The 27,429-nt window shown below is 45.9% G+C and overlaps 1 protein-coding gene across 1 annotated transcript in view; it reads right to left on the reverse strand.

The window, feature by feature from the left end:
- Positions 1-27,165, reverse strand: part of LOC124550874 (1,5-anhydro-D-fructose reductase-like) — a 43,714-nt gene extending 16,549 nt beyond the window's left edge. The window contains exons 1-4 of the mRNA XM_047125625.1: positions 27,033-27,165; positions 16,346-16,513; positions 6,809-7,009; positions 4,615-4,871 (exon numbers count right to left, since the gene is read on the reverse strand). Of these exons, the coding sequence (XP_046981581.1) occupies positions 4,615-4,871; positions 6,809-7,009; positions 16,346-16,513; positions 27,033-27,107 (701 nt within the window). The 5' untranslated portion in view covers positions 27,108-27,165. The remainder of the gene's footprint in view (positions 1-4,614; positions 4,872-6,808; positions 7,010-16,345; positions 16,514-27,032) is intronic.
- Positions 27,166-27,429: the final 264 nt, after the last annotated feature.

The raw sequence follows: 27,429 nt of genomic DNA on the forward strand, positions 1-27,429 counted from the left end.
TCCGGCCAAATGTTCTTTTAACCTAGGGAACAGGTGATAGTGACTGGGAGCCAAGTCAGGACTACAGGGTGGGTGGGTGATTATGTTCCACTGAAACTGTTGCAGGAGAGCAACGGTTTGCCGAGCGATGTGTGGGCGAGCGTTGTCTTGGAGAATGTGTACGCCCTTGCTCAACATTCCTTTTCTCCGGTTCTGAATTGCCCGTTTGAGTTTTTTCAGAGTCTCACAGTACCTGTCAGCGTTAATTCTGGTCCCAGTGGGCATAGAGTCGACCAGCAATACCCCTTTCCGATCCCAAAAAAACGGTTGTCATAACTTTCAAAAAAATGTTCAAATGTGTGTGAAATCTTATGGGACTTAACTGCTAAGGTCATTAGTCCCTAAGCTACTTAACCGAAATTATCCCAAGGACAAACACACACACCCATACCCGAGGGAGGACTCCAACCTCCGCCAGGACCAGCAGCACAGTTCATGACTGCAGTGCCTTAGACCGTGTCATGACTTTACCGGCAGACTGTGTTTGTTTGAATTTCCGCGGCTTTGCCGCCACTGGCGTGATTGTTGCTTGGTCTCAGGTGTAAGGTGGTATGCCCAGGTATCGTCACCCGTGACAATTGAGTCCACAAAGTTGTCCTGTTCGGCTGCAAGGCGGTGAAGAAATGCGCGGGAAGCATCAACTCGTGGCCGCATGTGGTCCTCAGTCAGCATGTGTGGCACCCATCTTGTGCACACCTTCCGGTAGTTCAATGTTTCCGTTAAAATTCTGTGGGCGGTGGCTTCGGGAAACCTCAGGAACCAACGTGCAGAGATCATCCAGGATGATCCGCCGATATTCACGCATGCTTTGCTCAACCTTCAACACTGTCTCCTCAGAAACTGACGGTCTCCCGCTCTTTTGTTCGTCGTGAATTTCGGTACGACCAGATGCAAACTCTCTACACTACTTACGAACATTTTTGACATCCATGCACGACTGACCAATCACGTCCGTAAATTGGCGATGGATTTCAATCGGCGCAGTGCCCTTTGCGTTCAAAAACCAAATAACTGCGCGCAATTCGCACTTGGCGGTAACATCCAACGGGAGCTCTATTCTCAACGGCTGCCAAGCCAAGACTGAGCGCCTCAGCGCGGCTTGCGCATGTTTACACACAGCGCGTGAAGCACTCTTCATAACAGTGTGAGCAATTACCACACAAACAGAGTTCTGTACTTATAAAAAAATAGGAGACCTTACTTTTGGGATTACCCTCGTAAAAACACAATGCCAGTTGGGAAAACACAAGGCAACTGACATGAAAGATGAGTGAGTTGTTAGTAGTGTGGTTACTCCTGGAAAGACACAAGAGGAGATCATCTATGTCAATGGGAGAGCAGCAGGCGGTATGATATATCTGTGACAGCCTTCGCGTGGTGGACGAGTTGCTAAGGAGTCTGTACAATTTCCGATCACCATGTGGTGTGCCAATGACCTCAAGTATGTTCCAAGCCTCTCCTGAGCGGGAGCCTGAGAAACTGTTGATGGTGAATGCGTCCGTTGGGTGTGGACGTGAGCTCGGCAGCCCCACTGGTGTCATTAGGGATTTGTAGGCCACGTGCTGGCACTGGGGTTCACCTGCTCCCTTCCCCCCACCCATAACAACACAAATCCAACACTGACTGTATGAGCGATCACCACCGTCATTCACACTTGAGACTTCATAGCAGTTCTGAGGAACCATTTCCAGTAGACTATGTGATGTTCTGGCTAAATAAATAAAATAATCTTCAACCTACAGTAGGACCATGTTCATTTAGCTATACGCTGTGAGTTCAAGACTGTGGCAGCACGGCCAAGAACAGTGACTGACCAAGGCTGAACCCCAATCTGGTTTACAGCCTTAGTCTGTTATGAGAGTTGATTATAGAGACTGCTCCACCCAGAGAGCAAATTAGATCGTATAACTACAAAGGATGTACTGAACTGAATTGGGGAGAAGATAGATTCATGATACAACTTGATCAGAAGGAGTGAACCAGAGGCATTAAAGAACCGTCAGTTTCGTAATAGAGGAATGAGATGGTGTAGTAAAAATTCTAGAGGAAGACCGAGACTTAATTACAGTTACTAGGTTCATATGGTCATACGTTGCACTAGTTATGCTGAGGTACAGATGTTTGCACATGATAAACTAGCATGGAGAGTTGCATGAAAGCAGTCTTTATACTGTAGGCCACAGCCACCACCACCATCACAACCGCAACAACAACAATTTTTGCCACTCACTTCCGTGGCTGAGGTCGCTAATTAACACTTGTGCGGTGATACTCGACCTTTGGGTAAGGCAGTATCCTGGTGGTGGGAAAAATTTTCACTGCCAGTATTTGGCCAGAAACGGGAGGAAAGGTGGTGGCATCAAATTCCCGATCGCCAGACTTTACCCCAGTGGCATGGAATGGAAAAATGGAAATGAGCGTTTGGCGGCATTGGCCGGGAGGCCCCTCGCGGGGCAGGTCAGGCCGCCATATCGCAGGTCTTATTACATTCGGCGCCACATTGGGCGACCTGCACGCCGGATGGGGATGAAATGATGATGAACACAACACAACACCCAGTCCCTGAGCGGAGAAAATCTCCGACCCAGCCGGGAATCGAACCCGGGCCCAGAGGACGGCAAGCCGTCACGCTGACCACTCAGCTACTGGGGCGGACACCCCAGTGGCATGATTTAAATAGACTATGCGATCAAAAGTACTCGACCCCCCCCTCCCCCCCAGAAACATACATTTTTCATATTATGTGCATTGTGCTGCCACCTACTGATATGGATATCAGTGACCTCAGTAGTCATTAGACATCGTGAGAGAGCAGAATGGGGCGCTCAGCGGAACTCACGGACTTCGTACGTGGTCAGGTGGCCGGGTGTCACTTGTGTCAGCACAAAATCGTACAGGCTGACCTCGTCTGTTGACTGACAGACTGCCGTCAGCTGAAGAGGGTCGTAATGCCTAATAGGCAGACATCTATCCTGACTATCACACAGGAATTCCACACTGCATCAGGATCCACTGCAAGTACTATGAAAGGCGGGAGGTAAGAAACTTGGATTTCATGGTCGAACAGCTGCTCATAAGCCACACATCACGCCGGTAAATGCCAAACGACGCCTCGCTTGGTGTAAGGAGCGTAAACACTGGACGACTGAACAGTGGAAAAACGTTGTGTGGAGTGACGAATCACGGTACACAATGTGGCAATCCGATGGCAGGGTGTGGGTATGGCGAATGCCCGGTGAACGACATCTGCCAGCGTGTGTAGTGCCAACAGTAAAATTCGGAGGCGGTGGTGTTACGGCGTGGTCGTGTTTTTCATGGAGGGGTCTTGCACCCCTTGTTGTTTTGCGTGACACTATAACAGCATAGACCTACATTGATGTTTTAAGAACCTTTTTGCTTCCCATTGTTGAAGAGCCATTCAGGGATGGTGATTGCATCTTTCAGCACGATCGAGCACCTGTTGATAATGGCCGCGCGGGATTAGCCGAGCGGTCTCAGGCGCTGCAGTCATGGACCATACGGCTGGTCGCGGCGGAGGTTCGAGTCCACCCTCGGACGTGTGTGTGTGTGTTTGTCCTTAGGATAATTTAGATTAACTAGTGTGTAAGCTTAGGGACTGATGACCTTAGCAGTTGAGTCCCGTAAGATTTCACACACATTTGAAGCCGGCCGGGGTGTCCGAGCGGTTCTAGGCGCTACAGTCTGGAACCGCGCGACCGCTACGGTCACAGGTTCGAATCCTGCCTCGGGCATGGATGTGTGTGATGTCCTTAGGTTAGTTCGGTTTAAGTAGTTCTAAGTTCTAGGGGACTGGTGACCTCAGAAGTTAAGTTCCATAGTGCTCAGAGCCATTTCAACCATTTGAACACATTTGAACATTTTTTGTTGATAACGCACGGTCTCTGGCGGAGTGGTTACACGACAATGACATCCCTCTAATGGACTGGCCTGTACAGAGTCCTGACCTGAATCCTATAGAACACTTTTGGAATGTTTTGGAACGCCACTTCGTGCCAGGCCTCACCGACCGCCTTAGATACCTCTCCTCAATGCAGCACTCTGTGAAGAATGCACTGTCATTCCCCAAGAAACCTTCCAGCACCTGACTGTGCAAGAGCGTAAGGTGCCATCAAGGCTAAGGGTGGGCCAACACCATACTGAATTCCAGCATTAGCGATGGAGGGCACCACGAACTTGTAAGTCACTTTCAGCCAGGTGTCCAGAAACTTTTGATGACATAGTGTACCAAACGTCTCCGCAGTGTGTGATGTAGTGAGGGGTTGTGACACTGTTGCTGCTGACCCGTCCATCGGATGAAGAAGTTAAGCTTGCCCACCTCCTTATTGCTATTCGCTAGGAGTAGTCTATGTGCTGGCACCAGGTTTTACCTTCACCATCAACAACATCATCATACAACACAAACATTACACCCCACTCCACACATATGCCCAATACATACATGTAGTGACACAAGAACTTGTAATGGAGCATGTTGCAAATAAACAAACAATGTAAGCCTAGTAGTTGCATGATGATTACAATGTTACAGCTACCCGGAGATCAGGGTGTACGTACTTGTTGACATCGCCGCCTTGCTTTTCAACGAACGAGTAGATGCCGGGGGTGCCCAGGGGACCCCAGGCGCAGACGGTGATGTCCAGCGCCCGGCAGAAGGCCCTGAGCTCGCGCTGCTGGAAGTAGGCGTGCATCTCCACCTGCAGGTTGGTCGGCTTGATGCGCGCGGACTCCCACACGCGCTTGATCTGGCGCGCGTTGAAGTTGGACAGTCCTATGGAGCGCGCGCGACCCGCGTCCACCTGGGCCTCCATTGCCTGCACAAGCCGAGCACAGCGCTCTGTATCCACTCAGCCCTACTTCCAAATCTACACTCCCGTACAGAGACTCATCCACAAGCAACTTCCAAATACAGTGTTACGAGGGGGTACTCAGAAGAACGATACACAAGGAAAGTGGTCCTCTGAGGCCCATTGTTAGTGCAAACAGTTAGCCCACCTACAGACTTGCTAAACATCTGGCAGGATTATTAGCACCAAAATTGGGACATTGCGAACACCATGTTGTCAACTCGTAGAAATTTGTTGAGACACTCAAGAGGATGAAGATAGGCCCAAACGACCTAATGGTTAGCCTGGACGTTGTGTCACTTTTTATGAGGGTGCCAATACAGGATACGCTCTATCTTTTGGCGCTGCATTTTCCATCTGGAATCATTAAGTTCTACCGTCACGTCCTAACGACAACGTACTTTTCGTACTGCGATAAATATTATGAGATGACGGAAAGCACAGCCATGGGATCACCACTGTCTCCAGCTGTTGCAAATTTCTTCATGGAGTTGAGGAGCAGGCTCTGCAAACTACCACATTACGGGCGTCTTTCTTTCCACGATATGTTGATGACACCTTCCTGATATGTCCTCATGGTGAAGATACACTACAGCAGTTCGTCGATCATATGAATGGTGTCCATCCCAACATTAAATTTACTGCCGAGATGGAGAAGCACGGCAAGCTATCATTCTTTTATGTTTTGGTTGAGCGGAAGGCAGGAGGCCAGCTTGGTCATTCAGTGTACCGGAAACCAACACACACTGATCGGTACTTGACTGTCAATAGGTTACATCACCCTGTACCCAAGAAAGCTGTCCTGAACACGTTGGTTCATAGAGCCAAGATTATCTCTGACAACGACCACCTACGGTCTGAATTGTAAAACTTAGAACGTGTTTCCACGGAACATGGATACAGCAAAAGAGAAATCGCAAACGCTTTCAAGGGCCGCCGACGAAAGACAACTGGTGAATCAGTAGAAGAGACCAAACGGACTGTATTCCTGCCATACTGTGGAGCAACTAGCAGTAAGTTAGGACGTCTGCTGCAGAAACATGGGCTATGACCAGTGTTCCGGCCCGGCCCCAAGACAGATATGTTGCGCCCTGTTAAAGACGACATTGCTCTTCGAGTGTCCGGCGTGTACGGTGTACCCTGTGAATGTGGCAGCATGTATATCGGACAAACAATTAGCACGGGTGCGGAGCGTTGTACTGAGCACAAGCGCCATATAAAGCAAAGGGAGCTTGACAAGTCGGCCATAGCGGAGCATTCCCTAGAAAACGGACATAAAATGCAGTTCAAAATACAAAAGTGTTGGCTCATGCGTCTACAACTTGGGACTCCGTTTAAAGGAAGCGGCCGAGATTCGTTTAAACAACAACAATTTCAGCAGAGACCAGGGATACACTCTCAGCAGGGCATGGGGACGGGCGTTGGACATCGAAAGAAAGCAGAGACAGATTCGGGAGCGGCGGTTTCAAACGTGGTGCCTGCCCCTGACGCCACCTGACGTCACCGGTGCTGCCACGGGCAACAGCTCCGCTAGCTGCCCGGGTCGACTTACGCGCGCGCCCCACATTGGGTCTATCTGATTGGTTGCTGATGATGTCATCACGCCTATATAAGCGAGAAACCATAGCAGCCCCGGCAGTCAGTGAACTCCTGACGACGATGGCGGAGATGGCCATCGAAAGTTCGAGGATTTTATTCGAATTGACGCGGCTGGAAAACCGAGAACGTTTTATTCATGTATGCCGTTGCGCAAGACTCCGCGGACACGTACCCAGAAGAAATCGAACAAATTTTTTGGTGGGCAGAGCTTTTGATGTTTTCCATCATGTTTTCGTTTCTTTAATCTGTGACTGAGTTAGGGAAACGGGTACACGAGAGCACGTTAAGTGCAGTGAGTACAGTACCTTCCAAATGGCGACGTGGTCGGTGTCCATGTCGAGCATCACCATGCCGTCTGGGCCCCTGGGGTAGCGCCCCTGCTCCACGTCCTGCATCCCCACGGGGTTGTGCACCAGGTACAAGTCGACGTAGTCCAGCTGCAGGGCGGAGAGGGACACCTTGATGTACTTCTCCACCGCTGACGCCCTGTTGCCCATCATTGGCAGCTGGAAATAAGGAGTCCTCCGGTCAGTGCACTCTCTACATCGTTAGACGGGAATCATGACAACATCAGTACTTGAAAGATATTTGCTCTGGTACGCTTGTAAGATGGTCATGTCATTTTGATTGTTACACTACTGGTAATTCAAATTGCTACATCACGAAGATGACGTGCTACAGACACGAAATTTAACCGACAGCAAAAAGATGCTGTGATATGCAAATGATTAGCTTTTCAGAGCATTCACACAAGGTCGGCGCCGGTGGCGACGCCTACAACGTGCTGACATGAGGAAAGTTTCCAACCGATTTCTCATACACAAACAGCAGCTGACCGGCGTTGCCTGGTGAAACGTTGTTGTGATGCCTCGTGTAAGGAGGAGAAATGCGTACCATCACGTTTACGACTTTGATGAAGGTCGGATTGTAGCCTATCGCGATTGCGGTTTATCGTATCGCGACATTGCTGCTCACGTTGGTCGAGATCCAATGACTCTTAGCAGAATACGGAATCGGTAGTTTCAGGAGGCTAATACGGAACGCCGTGCTGGATGCCAACGGCCTCGTATCACTAGCAGTCGAGATGACAGGCATCTTATCCGCATGGCTGTAACGGATCGTGCAGCCACGTCTCGATCCCTGAGTCAGCAGATGGGGACGTTTGCAAGACAACAACCATCTGCACGAAGACGACTTCTGCAGCAGCATGGGCTATCAGCTCGGAGACCATGGCTGCGGTTACCCTTGACGCTCCATCACAGACAGGAGCGCCTGCGATCGTGTATTCAACGACGAACCTGGGTGCACGAATGGCAAAACGTCATTATTTCGGATGAATTGAGGTTCTGTTTGCAACATCCTGATGGTCGCATCCATGTTTGACGACATCGCGGTGAACGCACATTAGAAGCGTGTATTCGTCATCGCCATACTGGCGTATCATGTGGCGTGATGGCATGGGGTACCATTGGCTACACGTCTCGGTCACCTCTTGTTCCCATTGACGGCACTTTGAACAGGACCCGTGGTTCCACCCTTCAGTCGATCCCTGCGAAACCCTACATTTTACCAGGATAATCCACGACCGCATGTCCTGTACCGGCCTTTATGGATACAAAAAGTGTTCGGCTGCTGCCCTGGCCAGCACATTCTCCAGACCTCTCACCAACTGAAAACGTCTGGTCAATGATGGCCATGCAACTGGCTCGTCACAATACGCCAGTCACTACTCTTGATGAACTGTGGTATCATGTTGAAGCTGCATGGGAAGCTGTACCTGTTCACGCCATCCAAGCGCTGTTTGACTCAATGCCCAGGCGTATAAAGGCCGTTATTGCGGCCAGAGATGGTTGTCCTGGGTACTGATTTCTGAGGATCTATGCACCCAAATTGCGTGAAAATGTAATCACATGTCAGTTCTAGTATTTGCAAAAACAGAGATAATGTCTAATGGGATAGCAGCCAACAGTGATTATATAGTGTTACTTATAATCCGTCTTAATTGCAAAATTTTTTATTCATATGACCGGTTTCGGTTCTTCAGAACTATCTTCAGATCTGATATTTCAGTTACAGGAGTAACCCGTCCAAATCCAGCAACTTTCACATGCTGCGTCAGCGTCAGCATGTGAAAGTTGCTGGATTTGGACGGGTTACTCCTGTAACTGAAATATCAAATCTGAAGATGGTCGTGAATGTACCGAAACCGGTCATATGAATAAAAAATTTTGCAATGAAGACGGATTATAAGTAACAGTTCTAATATTATATATTTGTCCAATGAATAACCGTTTATCATACGCATTTCTTCTTGGTGTAGCAATTTTAATGTCCAGTAGTGTATGTGTTACTGATGTGCATGTTAGAGAGAGGGCAAGTTATGTAACTGTTAAGCAATCTTTGATCTTGTCGTGACAATCTTCCCCTCTGCGCAGTCTGATACATTCTTAAAAGGGAAACTCCCCATCGCACACCCCCTCCCACCCCTCATAATTAAGGGTAAGAGAGCCCAGTGGACAGCCAGTCAAAAACTTAATACAGATCAAGCACGAAAACAGGAAGAAGCTGTACTGGACTGCGAAAAAAAAGCACAATAGAAACAGTGAAGGGTCCAAGAAGAAGAACTGCAATATAAAGCAGCCAGAAGCAGATGTGGCGTCGTGGTTAAGTGGTTATGGTATTGAGCTACCAAGCGAGCGATCTGTGCTCACACCACCTTTGTGCCAACTTTTCTTTTTTTTCGCTGTTCGCTTTATTCAAATTTACGTCTGTGTCGTGGTGTAACGTCAGTTTGCAACAGCGAGGTGTAAGGTAGGGACACATAATGACAATTGATTATGCACACCTAGCAGCCGAAAGAAAGTGGTTTTCGAATGGGAACCGCAAACGTTTGATCACAAGGCGACAAGTCAACCAAATCTTCCAGCAGAAAACACGTCTGGCATGTCATACACGGAATTAGCGACAGTACAGGTAGATGCGCCATATGACGCAAATCTCTTATCGTCGCGCCTAATTTGTGTGCCAGGTAACTGAGTGAGACATTCCTCCTTACCCGATGTAGGTGCTCGTATGAATGTGAATGTGATCACTCCCAAGGAAATGATGAAAACATAACAGTTTGTCACATAAGCTGCAAAAAATGAACGCGACACTTTTATAATCACACAATTTCTTTGTGCTCTGTCAAAACATGCTAGGGTCACTCCAAAAGAAATGCACACTATTTTTGTAAAAATAAAGTTTTCATTCTGCATGTGTGAAAGTTTTACAGTGTGTAGATACATCCTTCCCGCTTGTTTTCAAACTTAGTTCAACCTGTTCCCGTGCATGGCGGCGTCACAGCATGTCTTCAAGATGGCTGCTACACTTGATGTTCGTCAGAAGCAACGTGCTGTCATAGAATTCCTGTGCTGTGAACCTGAGCAGTGAGAAACATCCACAAGAGGTTGAAAAAGGTGTATGGAGATGCTGCTGTCGATACCAGTACACTTAGTCGGTGGGCAAGCAGGTAACGTGATGAAAGCGGGCACGTCAATATTGAGGATTGTCCTCGCAGCGGTAGGCCTCGTACTGCACACACCCCAGACAATGTGCAGAGAGTTAACGAATTGGTGACTGCTGACAGACGGATCACAGTGAACGAATTGTCAGGCTACGTTGGGATAGGGGAAGGAAGCGTTTGCAGAATACTGAATGTGTTGGTGTTAAAAAAGGTTTGTGCCAGGTGGGTTCCCAGGCTGTTGACAGTGGCTCACAAAGAAACAAGAAAAACGGAATGCAGCGAACTTTTGCAACAGTATGAGAATGGTGGAGATGAATTTCTTGGAAGAATTGTGACAGGTGATGAAACATGGCTCCATCATTTTTCACCAGAGACGAAGAGGCAACCAATGGAGTGGCATCATGCAAATTCACCCAAGAAAAAAAAATTCAAAATCACACCTTCTGCTGGAAAAATTATGGCTACGGTGTTTTTCGATTCCAAAGGACTCTTGCTTGTGGACATCATGTCAAGTGAAACACTATAAATTCTGATGCATATGTAACGACACTGAAGAAACTTCAAGCTCGACTGAGTCGTGTTCGACCACATCGGCAAAAGCAGGATGTTTTGCTGTTGCACGACAACGCACGGCCACATGTCAGTCAAAAAACCATGGAAGCGATCAGAAAACTCGGATGGACAACACTGAAACACCCGCCTTACAGTCCTGATCTGGCTCCATGTGACTATCATCTCTTTGGGAAACTGAAAGACTCTCTTCGTGGAACAAGGTTTGAATATGATGACTCCTTTGTGCACACTACCAAACAGTGGCTCCAACAGGTTGGTCCAGAATTTTACCGTATGGGTATACAGGCGCTGGTTCCAAGATGGCGTAAGGCAGTTGAGAGGGATGGAAATTATGCGGAGAAATGAAAATATTGTTCCTAAAGGATGTATCTACACACTGTAAAACTTTCAAACATGTAGAATAAAAGATTGATTTAACAAAAAAATAGTGTGCATTTCTTTTGGAGTGACCCTCGTATGTTTTTAACGTTTGTAAAATTGCTGTTCGTGTTCGAAGTCTTGACTTTTGAATTCCTTTTTTGCAACGTAGTTCACATCCGTTTATTTGTTGTTTTCATTTCTGTGAGACGTCTATGTGGTATCTCGCCTGCTCTCACTATTCATCACATTTACTTGCGACGGTAGTGTATTCTTACCACATGACTCATATTCTGTAACCAATGTATAGTATGACAACTGCCGAGACTACAGGAAGAGAACAAACATTTCAATGACCGGACGGATAGCTCATAGTGTCTTCCCTGAGTCGTGCATTAACATATCAACTGATTAAGCTGTTTGATTTTTACAGAAATTATCTGTTAACATTTTAGCCCCTTTTAAATCATTGTTCACTTTGATAAACATAGTATTGTTCAGACCTATGTTATGCGTGAAGATCACGCGAAATCTTAGTCTTTCTGAATACATACTTACTTCTAAAACGGTTGTCTTGGAATATCGTTTCGTAGGAATAGTTGCCCTCCCCATCCCACTGTTTTTCATTACGCATTACGACATTGTACCATGTGGTATGAAACAGTTTGAGTATAGTTTGGAAATTTTGTTTGGAAATAGAAATGTAGCTTAGCCGCTGCCTGCTTGATGTTTGCTGTTGTCCTTTCGAGAAATCTGCAACAATGTTGTCAAGACGCGAGGTAAGCGGAATTTTGATTAGGTCCAGGTAATTGTTTTACTTCAGTTGCGAATTTAATACAGAGACAAGCTGCATTCAGATCAGTTACAGTTCAGTTCAAATTAGGTTCCGTTTGGTGAAAGGTTAGCATAGGAGTTGGATACCAGTTTGTGGGGATATAGTTTTGGTAACACGTAGACTTTTTGTTGTGTACATAGTTCCGCATAGTCAGCGCGTACACAACTTTCCCAATAGAATGCGCCCCGCTAAGCACAACAGCGCAGGCGCAGCACTTGTCCGTCTCCGCACTACGAGATGGCGCTGCCTTAGAGACGGACCAAATTCTGCTTCCGCTGATCCGCGTATTTATTGTAACGCAGCTAATGAGATTGCTGCTAAGGTAGAACATTTCTCCTCGCGGATCACACTCGCGCAGTGACACCTGAACACGCGAGGTATTATAACGAGTGTACAGACCTCCAATTAGTCAGTCTGCACTGGTCTGCATTAGTCTGTAGTCAAGTTTCAGTCTGCGCCTAATAAGATTATCATATTACTGTACATAGCCATGAAGAGAAATGTATAGACACTTTGTAAAGTATCAGAAATATGTGAGAATAAGATTAACGCACCAAGACCAAAGGAACTTCAGACTGTCAATTGTAAACAGCATCCAGAATCAAGTTACGTAATATCTATGTTTTTTATTATTTTAATAAATATGTGTGAAAATTAATCAAGCTCTGTTTAAAGTTGGTCACTGTCAATCTGCTACTCTAAGCGTGCAAGTGGCATTTCTATCGTCTGACCTAACGGCAGAAGATAAACACGCCATGATAAGACCACGAGACATATTGCTGACACTTGCCTACTTCGTTAGAGCAACAAGTCAAATAATCTGATGGTGTGTGTACCGAAGGTCTTACAGTACGCACACCACACTTTTATAGAGTGGGAGGTAAAGGTGGGCTAAATTTCATACAGAAATTTTGTAAAATATATTTCTTTTTTCAGATTTGACTGGACTTGAGCGAGAGAACAAAAGTTAAACATTTTGTGCCTAAAAGAGAAGAAAGACCGCTGAGTTTAAAACACACGGTCTTCAGTAGTCTAAAATGACATACTTTTCACATACATCAGCGATTTCAGATTACGGTTTTCCGATCTTGAAAATACAGTCACGTTATTCTAGAAACTGAGTTGACGGAAGTTATGGAATACCTCCTAATATCGTGTCGGATGTCCTTTTGCCTGGCGTAGTCCTGCAACTCGACGTGGGGTGGACTCAACATGTCGTTGGAAAAATATTGAGCCAAGCTACCTCTATAGCAGTCCATAACTGCGAAAGTGTTACAAGCGCAGGATTGTGTGCATAAAACTAACCTCCAGATTATGTCCCTTAAACGTTCGATGGGATTCACGTCAGGCGGCCTGAGTGGCGTAATCAGCCGTTCGAACTGTCCAGAATGTTCTTGAAACCGATCGTGAACAATTGTAGCTGGTGACATCGCGCATTGTCACATCCACAGAACCCCATCGTTGTTTGGAAACATGAAGTCCATGAATAGCTACAAATGATCTGCAGGCAGCAGAACATAACCGAGGATCCAGTCAGTTCCGTGTAAACAAAGCCCACACCATTAACGAGCCACGACGACCTTGCGCAGTGCATGGTTGACAACCTGGGTCCGTGGCTTCGTGGGGTCTGCGCCACACGCTGACCCTACCATCAGCACTTAACAGCTGAAACAGGGACTCATCTCACAAGGGCACGGGTTTCCAGTCGTCTAGGGTCCAACTGAAAAGGTTACGAGCCAAGGAGACGCGCTGCAGGCGATGTCGTGGTGCTGGTAAAGGCACTCGCGTCGGTCGTCTGCTGCCATAGCCCGTTAACGCCACATTTCGCCGCACTGGCCTAACGGACACGTTCCTCGTACGTCCCACATTGATTTCTGTGGCTATTTCATGCAGTGTTGCTTGTCTGTTATCACTGAAAACTCTACGCTAACGCCGCTGCTCTCGGTCGTTAAGCAAAGGCCCTCGACCACCACATTCCCCGTGGTGACAGGTAATGCCTGAAATGTGGCTTTCTCGACACACTCTTAATTTATCTCGGAATATAGAATTCCCTAACGATTTCCACGCGTCTAGCTCCAACTACCATTCTGCGTTCAGAGTCTGTTAATTCCCATCAAGTGGCATAATCACGCCAGAACCATTTTCACGTGAACGATCTCAAGGCAAATGACAGTTTCACCAATGGTTCGTCCGCCCCCGGTAGCTGAGTGGTCAGCGTGACGGAATGTCAATCCAAAGGGCCCGGGTTCGATTCCCGGCTGGGTCGGAGATTTTCTCCGCTCAGGGACTGGGTGTTGTGTTGTCCCAGTCATCATCATTTCATCCTCATCGACGCGCAAGTCGCCGAAGTGGCGTCTAATCGAAAGACTTGCACCAGGCGTGCGGTTTACCCGACGGGAGGCCCTCGTCACACGACGTTTCCATTATACCAATGGTTCAAATGGATCTGAGCACTATGGGACTTAACATCGGAGGTCATCAGTCCCCTAGAACTTAGAACTACTTAAACCTAACTAACCTAAGGACATCACACACATCCATGCCCGAGGCAGGATTCGAACCTGCGACCGTAGCAGTCGCGTGATTCCGGACTGAAGCGCCTAGATCCGCTCGGCCACCGCGGCCGGCAGTTTCACCAATGCACTGTCCTTTTATACCCTGTGTATGCGATACTACCGCCACATTTATATGGGCATATCGCTATACCTTGACTTTTGTCACCTCTGTGTCTGTACATATTATGCCTGGAACTGCTCCAGATGTTCTTGAGTTACTTCTGTGTCAGCACTTTTTCACCTCTGACCTCACCCCCATGAGGGCTACGTGGTCCGTATCCCCACGATGCCTCTTGGCACAAGGTAGGCGATATTGGTCCCAGGTTTGGTTCAAACAGATGCAGTGACTTATGAGGAGATATGAAACGTACATACGAGGCATGTTTTTTTAAGTAAGTACCGTTTCGAAACAAAAAAAAAAAAAAAAAAAAAAGATGTGCTAAGATATCTCAATAATTTTATTTTTACATGAAAGCCTGTACCTTAATTTACTTTTCTACATAATTTCCGTCAATATTGAGTCACTTGTCATAACGTTGTACCAGTTTTTGAACACCCTCCACATAGAAGTCTGCCGCCTGACTTGTTAACCAATGCATCACCACTGTTTTGACTTCGTCATCGTCTTGAAGACGCTGACCGCCCAGGTGTTTCTTCAAGTGCAGGTACAGATGGTAGTCAGTGGGCGCAAGATCGGGGCTGTACGGAGGATGATCCAGAGTTTCCCATCTGAAAGATGTGATGAGATCTTTGGTCTGATTCGCCACATGTGGACGGGCATTGTCTTGCAGCAAAACGATGCCCTTGCTCAACTTGCAACGTCATTTGTTCTGAATTGAACGGCGCAGATTGTGCAATGTCTTACAGTAAGCTGCTGCATTGGTTATCTCATTACGAGGCAGAAATTCCACAAGCAATACTCCTTTTGTGTCCCAAAAAACTGTGCACATGATTTTCCGGGCAGAAATTGTTTGCTTAATCTTCATTTTTCTGGGTGAATTTGAATGCCGCCTTTCCAAGGACTGTTGCTTTGATTCTGGTGTGAGGTAGACCACTCACGTTTCATCGCCTGCAACAATTTGGCTTAAGAAACCATCACCGTCGTTGTGGTACTGCTCAAGGAAAGTCAATGCACTGTCTAAACGTTTGGTTTTTTACACATTCGTCAACATTTTCGATACCCAACGTGTGCACAATTTTCGGTAATTCAAGTTCTCGGTCACAATGCCATACAAAACACTACGAGAAACATTAGGAAAGTCATCCCGCAAGGAGGCAATCGTAAAGCGTCCGTTTCCTCTCACCTTATTGTCCACTTCCTGCACCAAACTTTCATAAACGATCGAAAGACGCCCACTCCGTTGTTCATCATGCACATTTGTGCGGCAATCTTTAAATGCTCTCACCAACTTTCTTACCATTCCATTACTCATAATGTTTTCTCCATAAACTGCACAGATGAATATCGATCGCTTTTAGGTCTTTAGCACTAAGAAATCTTGGAACAGCCCGTACTTCACAGTCGGCGGGACTCACGATTATCAGAGGCATCTTAAGCACTCATTACACAACACCCGGGTTCCCGGGTTCGATTCCCGGCGGGGTCAGGGATTTTCTCTGCCTCGTGATGACTGGGTGTTGTGTGATGTCCTTAGGTTAGTTAGGTTTTAGTTCTAGGGGACTGATGACCATAGCTGTTAACTCCCATAGTGCTCAGAGCCATTTGAACAAGTACACAACATAAACAAGGAAGAATCAGACTGTAATGGCGTCAGTGTGTAGACAACAGATGTAGGTACCCAGTGCGCATGCGCAGAACGCCGACCGCAGCGCTGCGGCCGCGGTGTGGCAAAACGGTACTTACTTAAAAAACGCTCGACGTACATATAATGATTTTTTACATAAATGTGTAGATTTGTGCAGCATGCCATTGCAGTAACAACGGTCCTTAATGAGCTCTTATCACATTATATGTGTCAGTAACTGCGAGCTTTGTATATATTAGGTACCCTCCTACCTTTGTGACGATGAACACGTCTTCCCGCTTGAGCTTTCCAGAGTCAAACCACTTCTTGAGGACGTCTCCGATTTCCTTCTCGTTGCGGTAGGAGTAGGCGGTGTCGATGTGCCGGTAGCCAGCCTCAAGAGCCGCGTCCACAGCTTTTCCGACATCGCCTGTCGATGACTGAAACCATCACATTTATATTCAGAGGTATACCAGCAACGAAAATAATGTAACTTATTACTTCATGAGACACGAATCAGATATACCTCTCAGGCGCATCACAACAGCACAACAGCTGGTGTTCATGTTAATGATAACCTTTAAGCATTACACTGAAGCACCAAAGAAACTGATATAGGCATGCGTATTCAAATACAGAGATATCTTAATATACAGTATACGGCGATGGGGTCAGAAACGCCTATACAGGGTGTTACAAAAAGATACGGCCAAACTTTCAGGAAACAATCCTCACACACAAATAACGAAAAAATGTGTCCGGAAACGCTTAATTTCCATGTTAAAGCTCATTTTAGTTTCGTCAGTATGTACTGTACTTCCTCGATTCACCGCCAGTTGGCCCAATTGAAGGAAGACAATGTTGACTTCGGTGCTTGTGTTGTCATGCGACTCATTGCTCTACAGTACTAGCATCAAGCACATCAGTACGTAGCATGAACAGGTTAGTGTTCATCACGAACGTGGTTTTGCAGTCAGTGCAATGTTTACAAATGCAGAGTTGGCAGATGCCCATTTGATGTACGGATTAGCACGGGACAATAGCCGTGGCGCGGTACGTTTGCATCGAGACAGATTTCCAGAACGAAGGTGTCCCGACAGGAAGACGTTCGAAGCAATTGATCGGCGTCTTAGAGAGCACGGAACATTCCAGCCTATGACTCGCGACTGGGGAAGACCTAGAACGAAGACACCTGCAATGGACGAGGCAATTCTTCGTGCAGTTGGCGATAACCCTAATGTCAGTGTCAGAGAAGTTGCTGATGTACAAGGTAACGTTGACCACGTCACTGTATGGAGGGCCTCCACGCTCTGCTGACCTCAACCCTCTTAACTTTCATTTATGGGGGCATTTGAAAGCTCTTGTCTACGCAACTCCGGTACCAAATGTAGAGACTCTCCGTGCTCGGATTGTGGACGACTGTGATACAATAGGCCATTCTCCAGGGCTGCATCAGCGCATCAGGGATTCCATGCGACGGAGGGTGGATGCATGTATCCTCGCTAAAGGAGGACATTTTGAACATTACCTGTAACGAAGTGTCTGAAACGCTGGTACGTTCTGTTGCTGTGTGTTTCCATTTAATGATTAATGTGATTTGAAGAGAAGTAATAAAATGAGCTCTAACATGGAAAGTAAGCGTTTCCGGACACATGTCCACACAACATATTTTCTTTCTTTGTGTGTGAGGAATGTTTCCTGAAAGTTTGGCCGCACCTTTTTGTAACATCCTGCATAAGACGACAAGTGTCTGGTGCAGTTTTTAGATCGCATACTGCTGCTACAGTAGCAGGTCATCAAGACTTAAGTGAGTTTGTACGTGGTGTTATAGTCGGCGCACGAGCGATTGGACACAGCACCTCCAAGATAGCGATGAAGTGGGGATTTTCCCGTACGACCATTTTACGAGTGTACCGAGACTATCAGGAATCCGGTAAAACCTCAAATCTCTGACATCACTGCGGCTGGAAATAGATTCTGGAAGAACCAGACCAACGACGATTGAAGAGACTCATTCAACGTGACAGAAGTGCAACCCTTCCGCAAATTGTTGCAGATTTCAATGCTGGGCAATCGACGAGTGTCAGCGTGCGAACCACTCAACGAAACATCATCGACAAGGTCTTTGTGTCGTGCAGTCATCAGGGCCCATTCGTGTACCCTTGATGACTGCACGACACAAAGCTTTATGCCTCGCCTGGGTCAGTCAACAACGACATTTGGACTGTTGACGATCGAAAACACGTTGCCTGGTCGGACGAGTCTCGTTTCAAGCTGTATCAAGCAGATGGAAGTTTACGGGTATGGAGACAACCTCATGAATCCATGGACCCTGCATGTCAGCAGGGGACTGTTTAAGCTGGTGGAGGCTCTGTAATAGTATGGAGCGTGTGGAGTTGGAATGATATGGGACCCCTGATACGTCTGGACACGACTCTGACGGGTGACACGTACGTAAGCGTCCTGTCTGATCACCTGCGTCCATTTATGTCCATTGTGCAATTCGACGGACTTGGGGAATTCCAGCAGAACAATCCTACACTCCACACGTCCAAAATTGCTACAGAGTGGCTCCGAGAACACTCTTTCGAGTTTAAACACTTTCGCTGGCCACCAAACTTCCCGGACATGAACATTATTGAGCATATCTGAGATGTCTTGCAACGTGCTGTTCAGAAGAGATTTCTACCTCCTCGTAGTCTTACGGATGTATGGGCAGCCCTGCAGGGTTCATGGTGTCAGTTCCCTTCAGCACTACTTCAGACATTAGTCGAGTCCAAGCCACGTCGTGTCGCGGCACTTCTGCGTGCTCGCGGGGATCAAGTGGTTCAAATGGCTCTAAGCACTATGGGACTTAACCTCTGAGGTCATCAGTCCCCTAGAACTTAGAACTACTTAAACCTAACTAACCTAACGACATTACACACACCCATGCCCGAGGGAGGACTCGAACCTCCGCCGGGACGAGCCGCACAGTCCATGTCTGCAGCGCCATAGACCGCTCAGCTAATCCCGCGCGGCTTTCTTCTTCAAATTAATTCCTACTAGTATCGCCTGTGGGCGAAATTGGACCAGTTGTGTTCATAAAGCAACTCGATTCAACATTTAGTTTTACATAATTTACTGGAATTTATACTTACTCAGATTCTTAGTTCATATCTGCCATAAAAATATGGCTGTGAACGATTATATGTACAAGTCATTGGACCTGATCTATTGTAAGAAATGTCGTGTATCTTTTAAAGTGATGCACTCCGCGTAAAGCAGTCTGAAATTTTAGCCTCAGAACTGACTGTACCAAATGCTGCACTGTAGCTACGAATATTACTGGATTTATTCTTTGATTTCTCCTTAATTGTTCGATCGTTTGAACTGTGTCCTTGATGCAGTGCGTTGAAAAATATTTTATGTACTAACGGTGGTAAATTAATTTTCTCCTGTGACAACACAGTGAGAATACCGTTGTATCTCGTATAATAACCTCATGTGCAAAATGCTACACATCACAAAATCTGCTGTGTAAGTTCATCAAAATGTAATTATAGCTCTCACAATTATTGAGAATTAGGTTTAGTTCACATTAAATCTATCTTTCAAAACACGAAGCGAGGCAACACAGTGTTTAGCACTCTGGACTCGCATTTGGGAGGACGACACGTGAAATCCACGTCTGGCTATCTAGATTTTGGTTTTCTGTGATTTCCATAAATCGCTCCAGGCCAAATTCCTTCCCCATCCTTGAGACAATCAGAGATTGTCCATCTCTAATGACCTCGATGTCGATGGGGCGTTAGCCGGCCGCTGTGGCCGAACGGTTCTAGGCGCTTCAGTCTGGAACCGCGCTGCTGCTACGGTCGCAGGTTCGAATCCTGCCTCGGGCATGGATGTGTGTGATGTCCTTAGGTTAGTCAGGTGTAAGTAGTTCTAAGCCTAGGGGACTGATGACCTCAGATGTTAAGTCCCATAGTGCTTAGAGCCATTTGAACCATTTTTTGATAGGACGTTAAACTCTAATATTCCTTCCCCGTTTCAAAACCACAATGGAATGAAATTATCAATGTCCATGTTTTTCCCATTACTTTGTCTGCGTATTATCATCGACCTAGCAGTTGTCGCTTAGTAACTGCTCTGTATGCGTGTGTCACTGCAAATGAACCACGTAAGCATGAACAGCCCTAGAACGCGCTTTCACGGAATATTGTTACTTTCGTGTGTCATTGCTACTGTAACAGCTAATGGTTACGCGGGGGGAGAAGTTGGTAACACTTCAATTTTCGACGTTCAAGTGTTGGAGATTTTAATGGATGATGAGCGTATCTTCACAGTTATAAATATCAAGACGTTTGCTTCCTTTTACCACTCTCAGCGGCTACGTACACATGTGATTTATTCTTTGTGCACATCTGTTGCAAAGTATCTTTCAAATCATGTATGTTTCATAGGCCTCCTTGTATACTTGAAATTAAAAATCGGTGCTTCAGTTTTAGTGTTCACGTATTAATATTATGATGTTTCATGGTAGAAGATTTCTTTCACAGTGTAGTGCCCTCTATGACTGCGCTAGTCAGCATTATAAGTCGATCTTGTTTTATCCTGAATATGTTACTCTGCTTCCAAAATAGCAGAATTCCTTAACGTAGTCTACTTCGTAGTCTCCAGTATTGAAGGTAACTTTATCGCTAAATGGCTCTGAGCACTATGGGACTTAACCTCTGAGGTCATCAGTCCCCTAGAACTTAGAACTACTTAAACCTAACTAACCTAAGGACATCACACACATCCATGCCCGAGGCAGGATTCGAACCTGCGACCGCAGCAGCAGCTCGGTTCCGGACTGAAGCGCCTAGAACCGCTCAGCCACAACGGCCGGCCTTTATCGCTAATTTCATTTCATCTGCACCTCATTATTTTCGTCACTGTTATCAGTTTAATTTCAGTCAGTATTCTGTAGTCAGACTGTTCATTGCATTAAGCAGCTCCTGTAATTCTTCCCCACATTCAATGAGGATAACAGTGCCATCAGTGAATCTTATCATTGCCGTTGTTTCACCACAAATTTCAATCCCGTTATTTAACATACCTCAGAGGTTAAGTCCCATAGTGCTCAGAGCCATTTAGCGATAAAGTTACCTTCAATACTGGAGACTACGAAGTAGACTACGTTAAGGAATTCTGCTATTTTGGAAGCAGAGTAACATATTCAGGATAAAACAAGATCGACTTATAATGCTGACTAGCGCAGTCAAAGAGGTCACTACACTGTGAAAGAAATCTTTTACCATGAAACATCATAATATTAATACGTGAACACTAAAACTGAAGCACCGATTTTTAATTTCAAGTATACAAGGAGGCCTATGAAACATACATAATTTGAAAGGTACTTTGCAACAGATGTGCACAAAGAATAAATCACGTGTGTACGTAGCCGCTGAGAGTGGTAAAAGGAAGCAAACGTCTCCATTGTGGTTTTGAAACGGGGAAGGAAGATTAGAGTTTAATTTCCCATCGACATCGAGGTCATTAGAGATGGAGCAAAACCTCTGATTGTTTCAAGGATGGGGGAAGGAAGTCGGGCCTGGAGCGATTTATGGAAGTCACGGAAAACCAAAATCTAGATAGCCAGACTTGGATTTCACCTGTGGTCCTTCCAAATGCGAGTCCAGAGTGCTAGCCACTGTGCTGCCTCGCTTCGTGTTTTGAAAGATACATTTAATGTGAACTAAACGTGATTACCAACAATTTTGAGAGCTATAATTACATTTTGATGAATTTACACAGCAGATTTTGTAATGTGTAGCATTTTGCACCTGAGGTTACTACACGAGATACAACGGTATTCTCGCTGTGTTGTAATAGGAGAAAATTAATTTACCACCGTTAGTACAAAAAACATTTTTCAACGCACTGTATCAAGGACACAGTTCAGACAATCGAACAATTAAGGAGAAATCAAAGAATAAATCCAGTAATATTCGTAGCTACACTGCAGCATTTGGCACAGTCAGTTCTGAGGCTAAAATTTCAAATTGTGTTACGTGGAATGCATCACTTTAAGATACACAACATTTTTTATGATAGATCAGGTCCAATGACTTGTACATATAATCGTTCACAGCTATATTTTTATGGCAGATATGAACTAAGAATCTGAATATGTATAAATTCCAGTTAATTATGTAAAACCAAACGTTGAATCGCGTTGCTTTATAAACGCAACTGGTCTAATTTCGCCCACAGGCCTATCTAGTAGGAATTAATTTGAAGAACAAATTTGTAAGAATTTGTGTTTGGAACATAACATTCTGTTGTGAATCTTGGGATTCTTCGTAAGAGAACACAATCGTTTGAGATGTCATGCTACAGAAGGATGTTAGAAGTGAGTGATAAGACAGGGAATGACGATTTTCTCTACAGAATCGGTGAGCAATGGAACATATGGAAAAATTGACAAAAACGAAGGAAAAATGTTAAGGCATTAAGGAAAAATGTGAATGTTGTTTGTGGGAGCTGTGGATGGTAAAAACTGTAGAGAAAGGCAGGGACTGGATTCTATTCTTCTTTATTGTACTTCAATTCCCCACCCGGGGCAGGCTGGCAGCAGCATATGCGCTGCTCTTCAGCCGAAAGACATTAATTAAACAATAGAAGACATTTAAAATTACAAAGGAGAAATATGGCGTACATAAACATAAAAAGGGGGAAAATAATGGAAGAGAATGCATAAAAAGGGGACGACTGTAAAATGGAGTTAAAAACCTGATAAAAGTATTGTACACAAAAAAAACCTCGCACTGGGACAATTAAAAGAACACAAGGCGAAGTAGGGCTGGAGCATAAAAGTAGCCATGGACGGCGTAGCACATAAAGATCACTGACAGTAACACTATGTACAAGTTCAGCACACAATTAAAATCATAGCTCTGGACACACAGGAGAACAGCACAATACTGACGTAGCTCACTGAAGGCGATGAGCAAACACAGGATCTGCCAGGGGCATGGAGATGAGGGAGAAGGGAAGAAGGGTGGGAGGGGTGGAGGGGGGAGACGGGCAGGGGAGTGTCGAAGAGGGTTGGGGAGGGAAGGACGTGAGAGGGGCACAGGTGAGGAGGGGGTGCAGCGACTCGGGGGGGGGGGGGGCAAGGAGGAAAATCCGCTTTGGGAAGAGGGGAGAGGAAAAGGGGGGCTCTGAGGAGGGGAGGGAACAAGGCCAGGTTACAGTTGGAAGGAAGGGTAGATATCACGGCGAAGTTCAACATCCGGGAGGGAAAGGCGCTGGAAAACGCCCTGATGAGGGAGATAGTGGGTGTGGAGGTGGAGAGAGGGAGGGATACAGCGTTAGAGGTGCAGCAACGGGTGAGGAGTGGAGAGGAAGGAGGAAACCAGGGGGTGGAGGGTATCAAGCCTCTGGACAGTGTTAGCTGGCCGTTGTGGCCGTGCGGTTCTAGGCGCGTCAGTCTGGAACCGCGTGACCGCCACGGTCACAGGTTCGAATCCTGCCTCGGGCATGGATATGTGTGATGTCCTTAGGTTAGTTAGGTTTAAGTAGTTCTAAGCTCTAGGGGACTGATGACCACAGATGTTGAGTCCCATAGTGCTCAGAGCCATTTGAACCATTTTTTTGTGGACAGTGTTAAGAATGCGGAGATGTTGGAGTAAAAGGAGGAGGTGGGGGAAGGTGAAAAAGTCATACAGGAGTCGTGTGGGGGAAGGAAGGTGGATACAGAAGGCAAGGCGGAGCACATGGCATTAGAGGGTTTGGAGGGCCTTGTAAAAGCAGGGCAGCAGGGGCAGGAATTGGAATACATCCAACATAATTAAGGACATTGAATGCAAGTGCTACTCTGAGATGAAGAAGTTGGCGTAGGAGAGGAAGTTATGGAGGGCTGCATCAAACCAGTCAGGAGACTCATAAATCAAAAGTAAGAATCCACTTTCGACAACCAGCCACTAACGAGAGACAGTGCCATACTCTGCCGTGATCACATCACACACGACTGTGTGTTGCTTCCTTTTCCCACTCTCAGCGCCTATTTACACACAAGATTTTTTTCTTTGTGCTCCTTTCGAATTACATATGTTTCATTGGCCTCCTTGTACACTGAAGCGCCAAAGAAACTGGTATGGGCATGCATATTCAAATACAGAATACGGCGCTGCGGTCGGCAACGCCTGTATAACCACTTGTCACTGCAGCATGCAGTTACTTATCATGAAACACTGCCGCGCAAGGTCTCGTACTGGAAAAATATTCATTTACCGGTCATGTGTTACAGACCTTAAAACTCTGTTTCTAGGATCTCCTTTCGACCGTCATGATCTGGAACAACTTGCATGTTATAGCAGCTCAACAGAAGCTGCAAGAAAGGCAACTTTGAGAGAAAGATACTAGTTAAAATGTAATATTTTCGAAAAAAAAACCACTTAAAACTACGTGACTTGTAATTACACATTATAGTGACATTTGCAGAAGGACAAAAATGAACACGAATTGGATAGTATTTAGGAATAGTAAAGCATGTATGACTGGACCCTCTGGGACTCCTTCCAAGACAGCTCTTCAGTTTCACAGACACTGCGCTCCTGTCCCACTGTGTTCTACTTGGCTGTTTTCTGCATGGTTGTAACTGCACCAGTAAGTGGACCACACCTGTCAGGTTAGTCCAACAGTTTTGGATTCATGCACCCACACTTCAGCACCTGACCTGCTGCTCAGGGGAAAGTAAGCGTTATTGGCTTGATCTTGCCGAATGTATTCGGAGGTACTGACCAACCTAAGCAGCACACTAATCCATCATACATATCCGTGTTTGTGAACTCCTAAGGGACCAAACTGCTGAGGTCATCGGTTCTTAGACTTACACACTACTTAAAACAACTTATGCTAAGAACAACATATACACCCATGCCTGCGGGAGGACTCTAACCTCTGGCGGAAGGCCCATACATATCTGTCCCACACATGCGTGTCTTTTGTCTCATGTATCTTATAGCAGTCAACATGTACAAAAATTGGCACTCCATTACAGTATTAAACATACTGTCTCACCAAAGACATACCATGAATTGAGAACTAAATCAATTGATGTTTGTTTTTCTTACCAGTAGATCGATGTTTCTTTCAAGTTGGCACATAATGAGAGACATGTGGAGAATGCCTTGTAGATTTCTCAGAGGTACATAAGTTTAAGGATTTCTGACCTTGGTTACGCATGATGAAAGCGGACACTGGTTAAATGGAAGAAACAACACAGACCGCCAAATCTTAAATATTACTTACCGAAATGCTGTGTAGGCGCTATGGTGGATACTATAATGGTAGGACAGATTGATGATCGATCCTACATGAGGTGTGGGGATTTTCCAACAGATGGAGCACTGTGATACTGCATCGAGGCAACAGCTGCAAGTAAACCCAGTGTGCAATGTGTGTTGAATCAGAGAGCAGTTGTGAGGCTGTGTGCATGTTGTGCTTGAGTGTTGTTTAAGCAAAAAAGTCCATTGCGAGTATGAGTACCAACATACCACATACGTTTACCCATGCAGAATACGCAGACATGCTAATTGTATACTGGCAATGTAATATCGGTGCCCATGCGGCTCTGACATAATATGGGAAGTGTTTCCCTGATTGACGAACCCCCTGTGCCAAGATATTTCCCAGGTTTGCTGTATACTACTCAGTGTACACATAACATCAGAACATGAGGCTATCCAATCAGCTGAGGAAACGGAAGACATTATCGCAATGATATAATGGAGTCACACGACCAATACATGGCACATTAGCTATGAGTTCGATATTCCACAAACATGGGTATGGAGAACGTTACGTTCTGAGGGCTTGTACCCATTCCATGAGCAGCCCGAGCAACATCTGCATCCAGGTGACACACTAAGCTGACAACAATTTTATGAATGGTTGGCTGTACACAAAAACGTAGTGCAATACACTTTATTTACACATGAGGCTACATTTACACGTAATGGTATCATAAACATGTGCAAGTCTCATACGTGGGCGATGGAGATCGCACATGACACTAGGGAAACAAAACTCCAAGTTAGGTTCTCAGCGAACATCTGGTGTGGTGAGATTGATGACTTGGCGTTCCTGCCAAATGCCAGGAGGTGTATGGTATCATAAACATGTGCAATTTTCATACCTGGGCGATGGAAAACGCACATGACACTAGGGAAACAAGACTCCAAGTTAAGTTCTCAGTGAGCACCTGGTGTGGTAAGACTGACGACCTGGCGTTCCTGCCAAATGGCAGGATTTGTATGTTTTCTGATAGAAGAACTACCTGCACTCTTTGGAGATGTAACATTGGAGCAACAACGGCAGATGTACTTGCCACATGATGGATCACTCATTGGCCGTACCAGACAAGTGTCCCAGTATAAATAACGCATTTCCTAAAGGGTAGATTAGCCACGGTCGACCCATTAACTGTCCTGACAGATCACCCAGCCTAACCTCATTAGACGTCTGCTTATGGGGCTGGTTAAAGGGGGATGTGTACGCTACGAAGGTGAACACACATGAAGAACTTGTCGCTCACTTTACCGACGTTTTTGCTCGCATTAAAGCCCGCCTTCCAACGCATTAACGGGTACATTCAGATGGGTGGGAGATTTTCTGAAGACCTCTTGCAGGTTGGATCCGTCACACGTTCCACCACCACTCCGTCCACCACAGCGCCCCAGTTCCATAACGATCGAAAATCGGATACATGTTCATAGGACTATTTCGGTTTATTTTCGCATGTAGAATCACCTCCCAAGTTATATGACATTCGCCCTGAATCACCCTGTTCGTTCAGATCAAACTCTTGTTTATGTCTTTTTGTTTAAATAGGGAAAAATATTTGAGGAAGATCAACAGACTCACTGAGAATGTAGCAAACAATGTGCGTTGGTCAATACGTATGCAAATCTTCGTAATGTAACATACCTGCCAAGTACCCAGGCCTACAATGGGCATCTTCTGGCCATTGTAGAAAGTAATGTACTGCAGTTTGCTGGCCATCTCGCTGTTGCCTTGAGTTGCTGGCAGACCAGTGGAAGAGGCAAAATGGTTACGGACTGTCTTCTGCTCACAGTGATACTGCTGTTTATACTACCGGCAGAAGTACTTGAAAACACAGTCGGTGACTGCTGTCCTTATCTCTAGAAGCGCATACATCGTAATAAGAAGATAAGGCGAGCGAAATACAAGCTCAAACGACATCACAAGGGCTGCAAAGGGAAATTCCGGTGGTGAGCACGACACTCTCGTACGATGCTTATCAAGAAACAGGCATCATGCGTATTAGGGACTTGCACAACTGGACACAACATTACGAAACACG

The sequence above is a fragment of the Schistocerca americana genome, chromosome 9 (genome assembly GCF_021461395.2).
Source record: "Schistocerca americana isolate TAMUIC-IGC-003095 chromosome 9, iqSchAmer2.1, whole genome shotgun sequence".
NCBI lineage: Eukaryota > Metazoa > Arthropoda > Insecta > Orthoptera > Acrididae > Schistocerca > Schistocerca americana.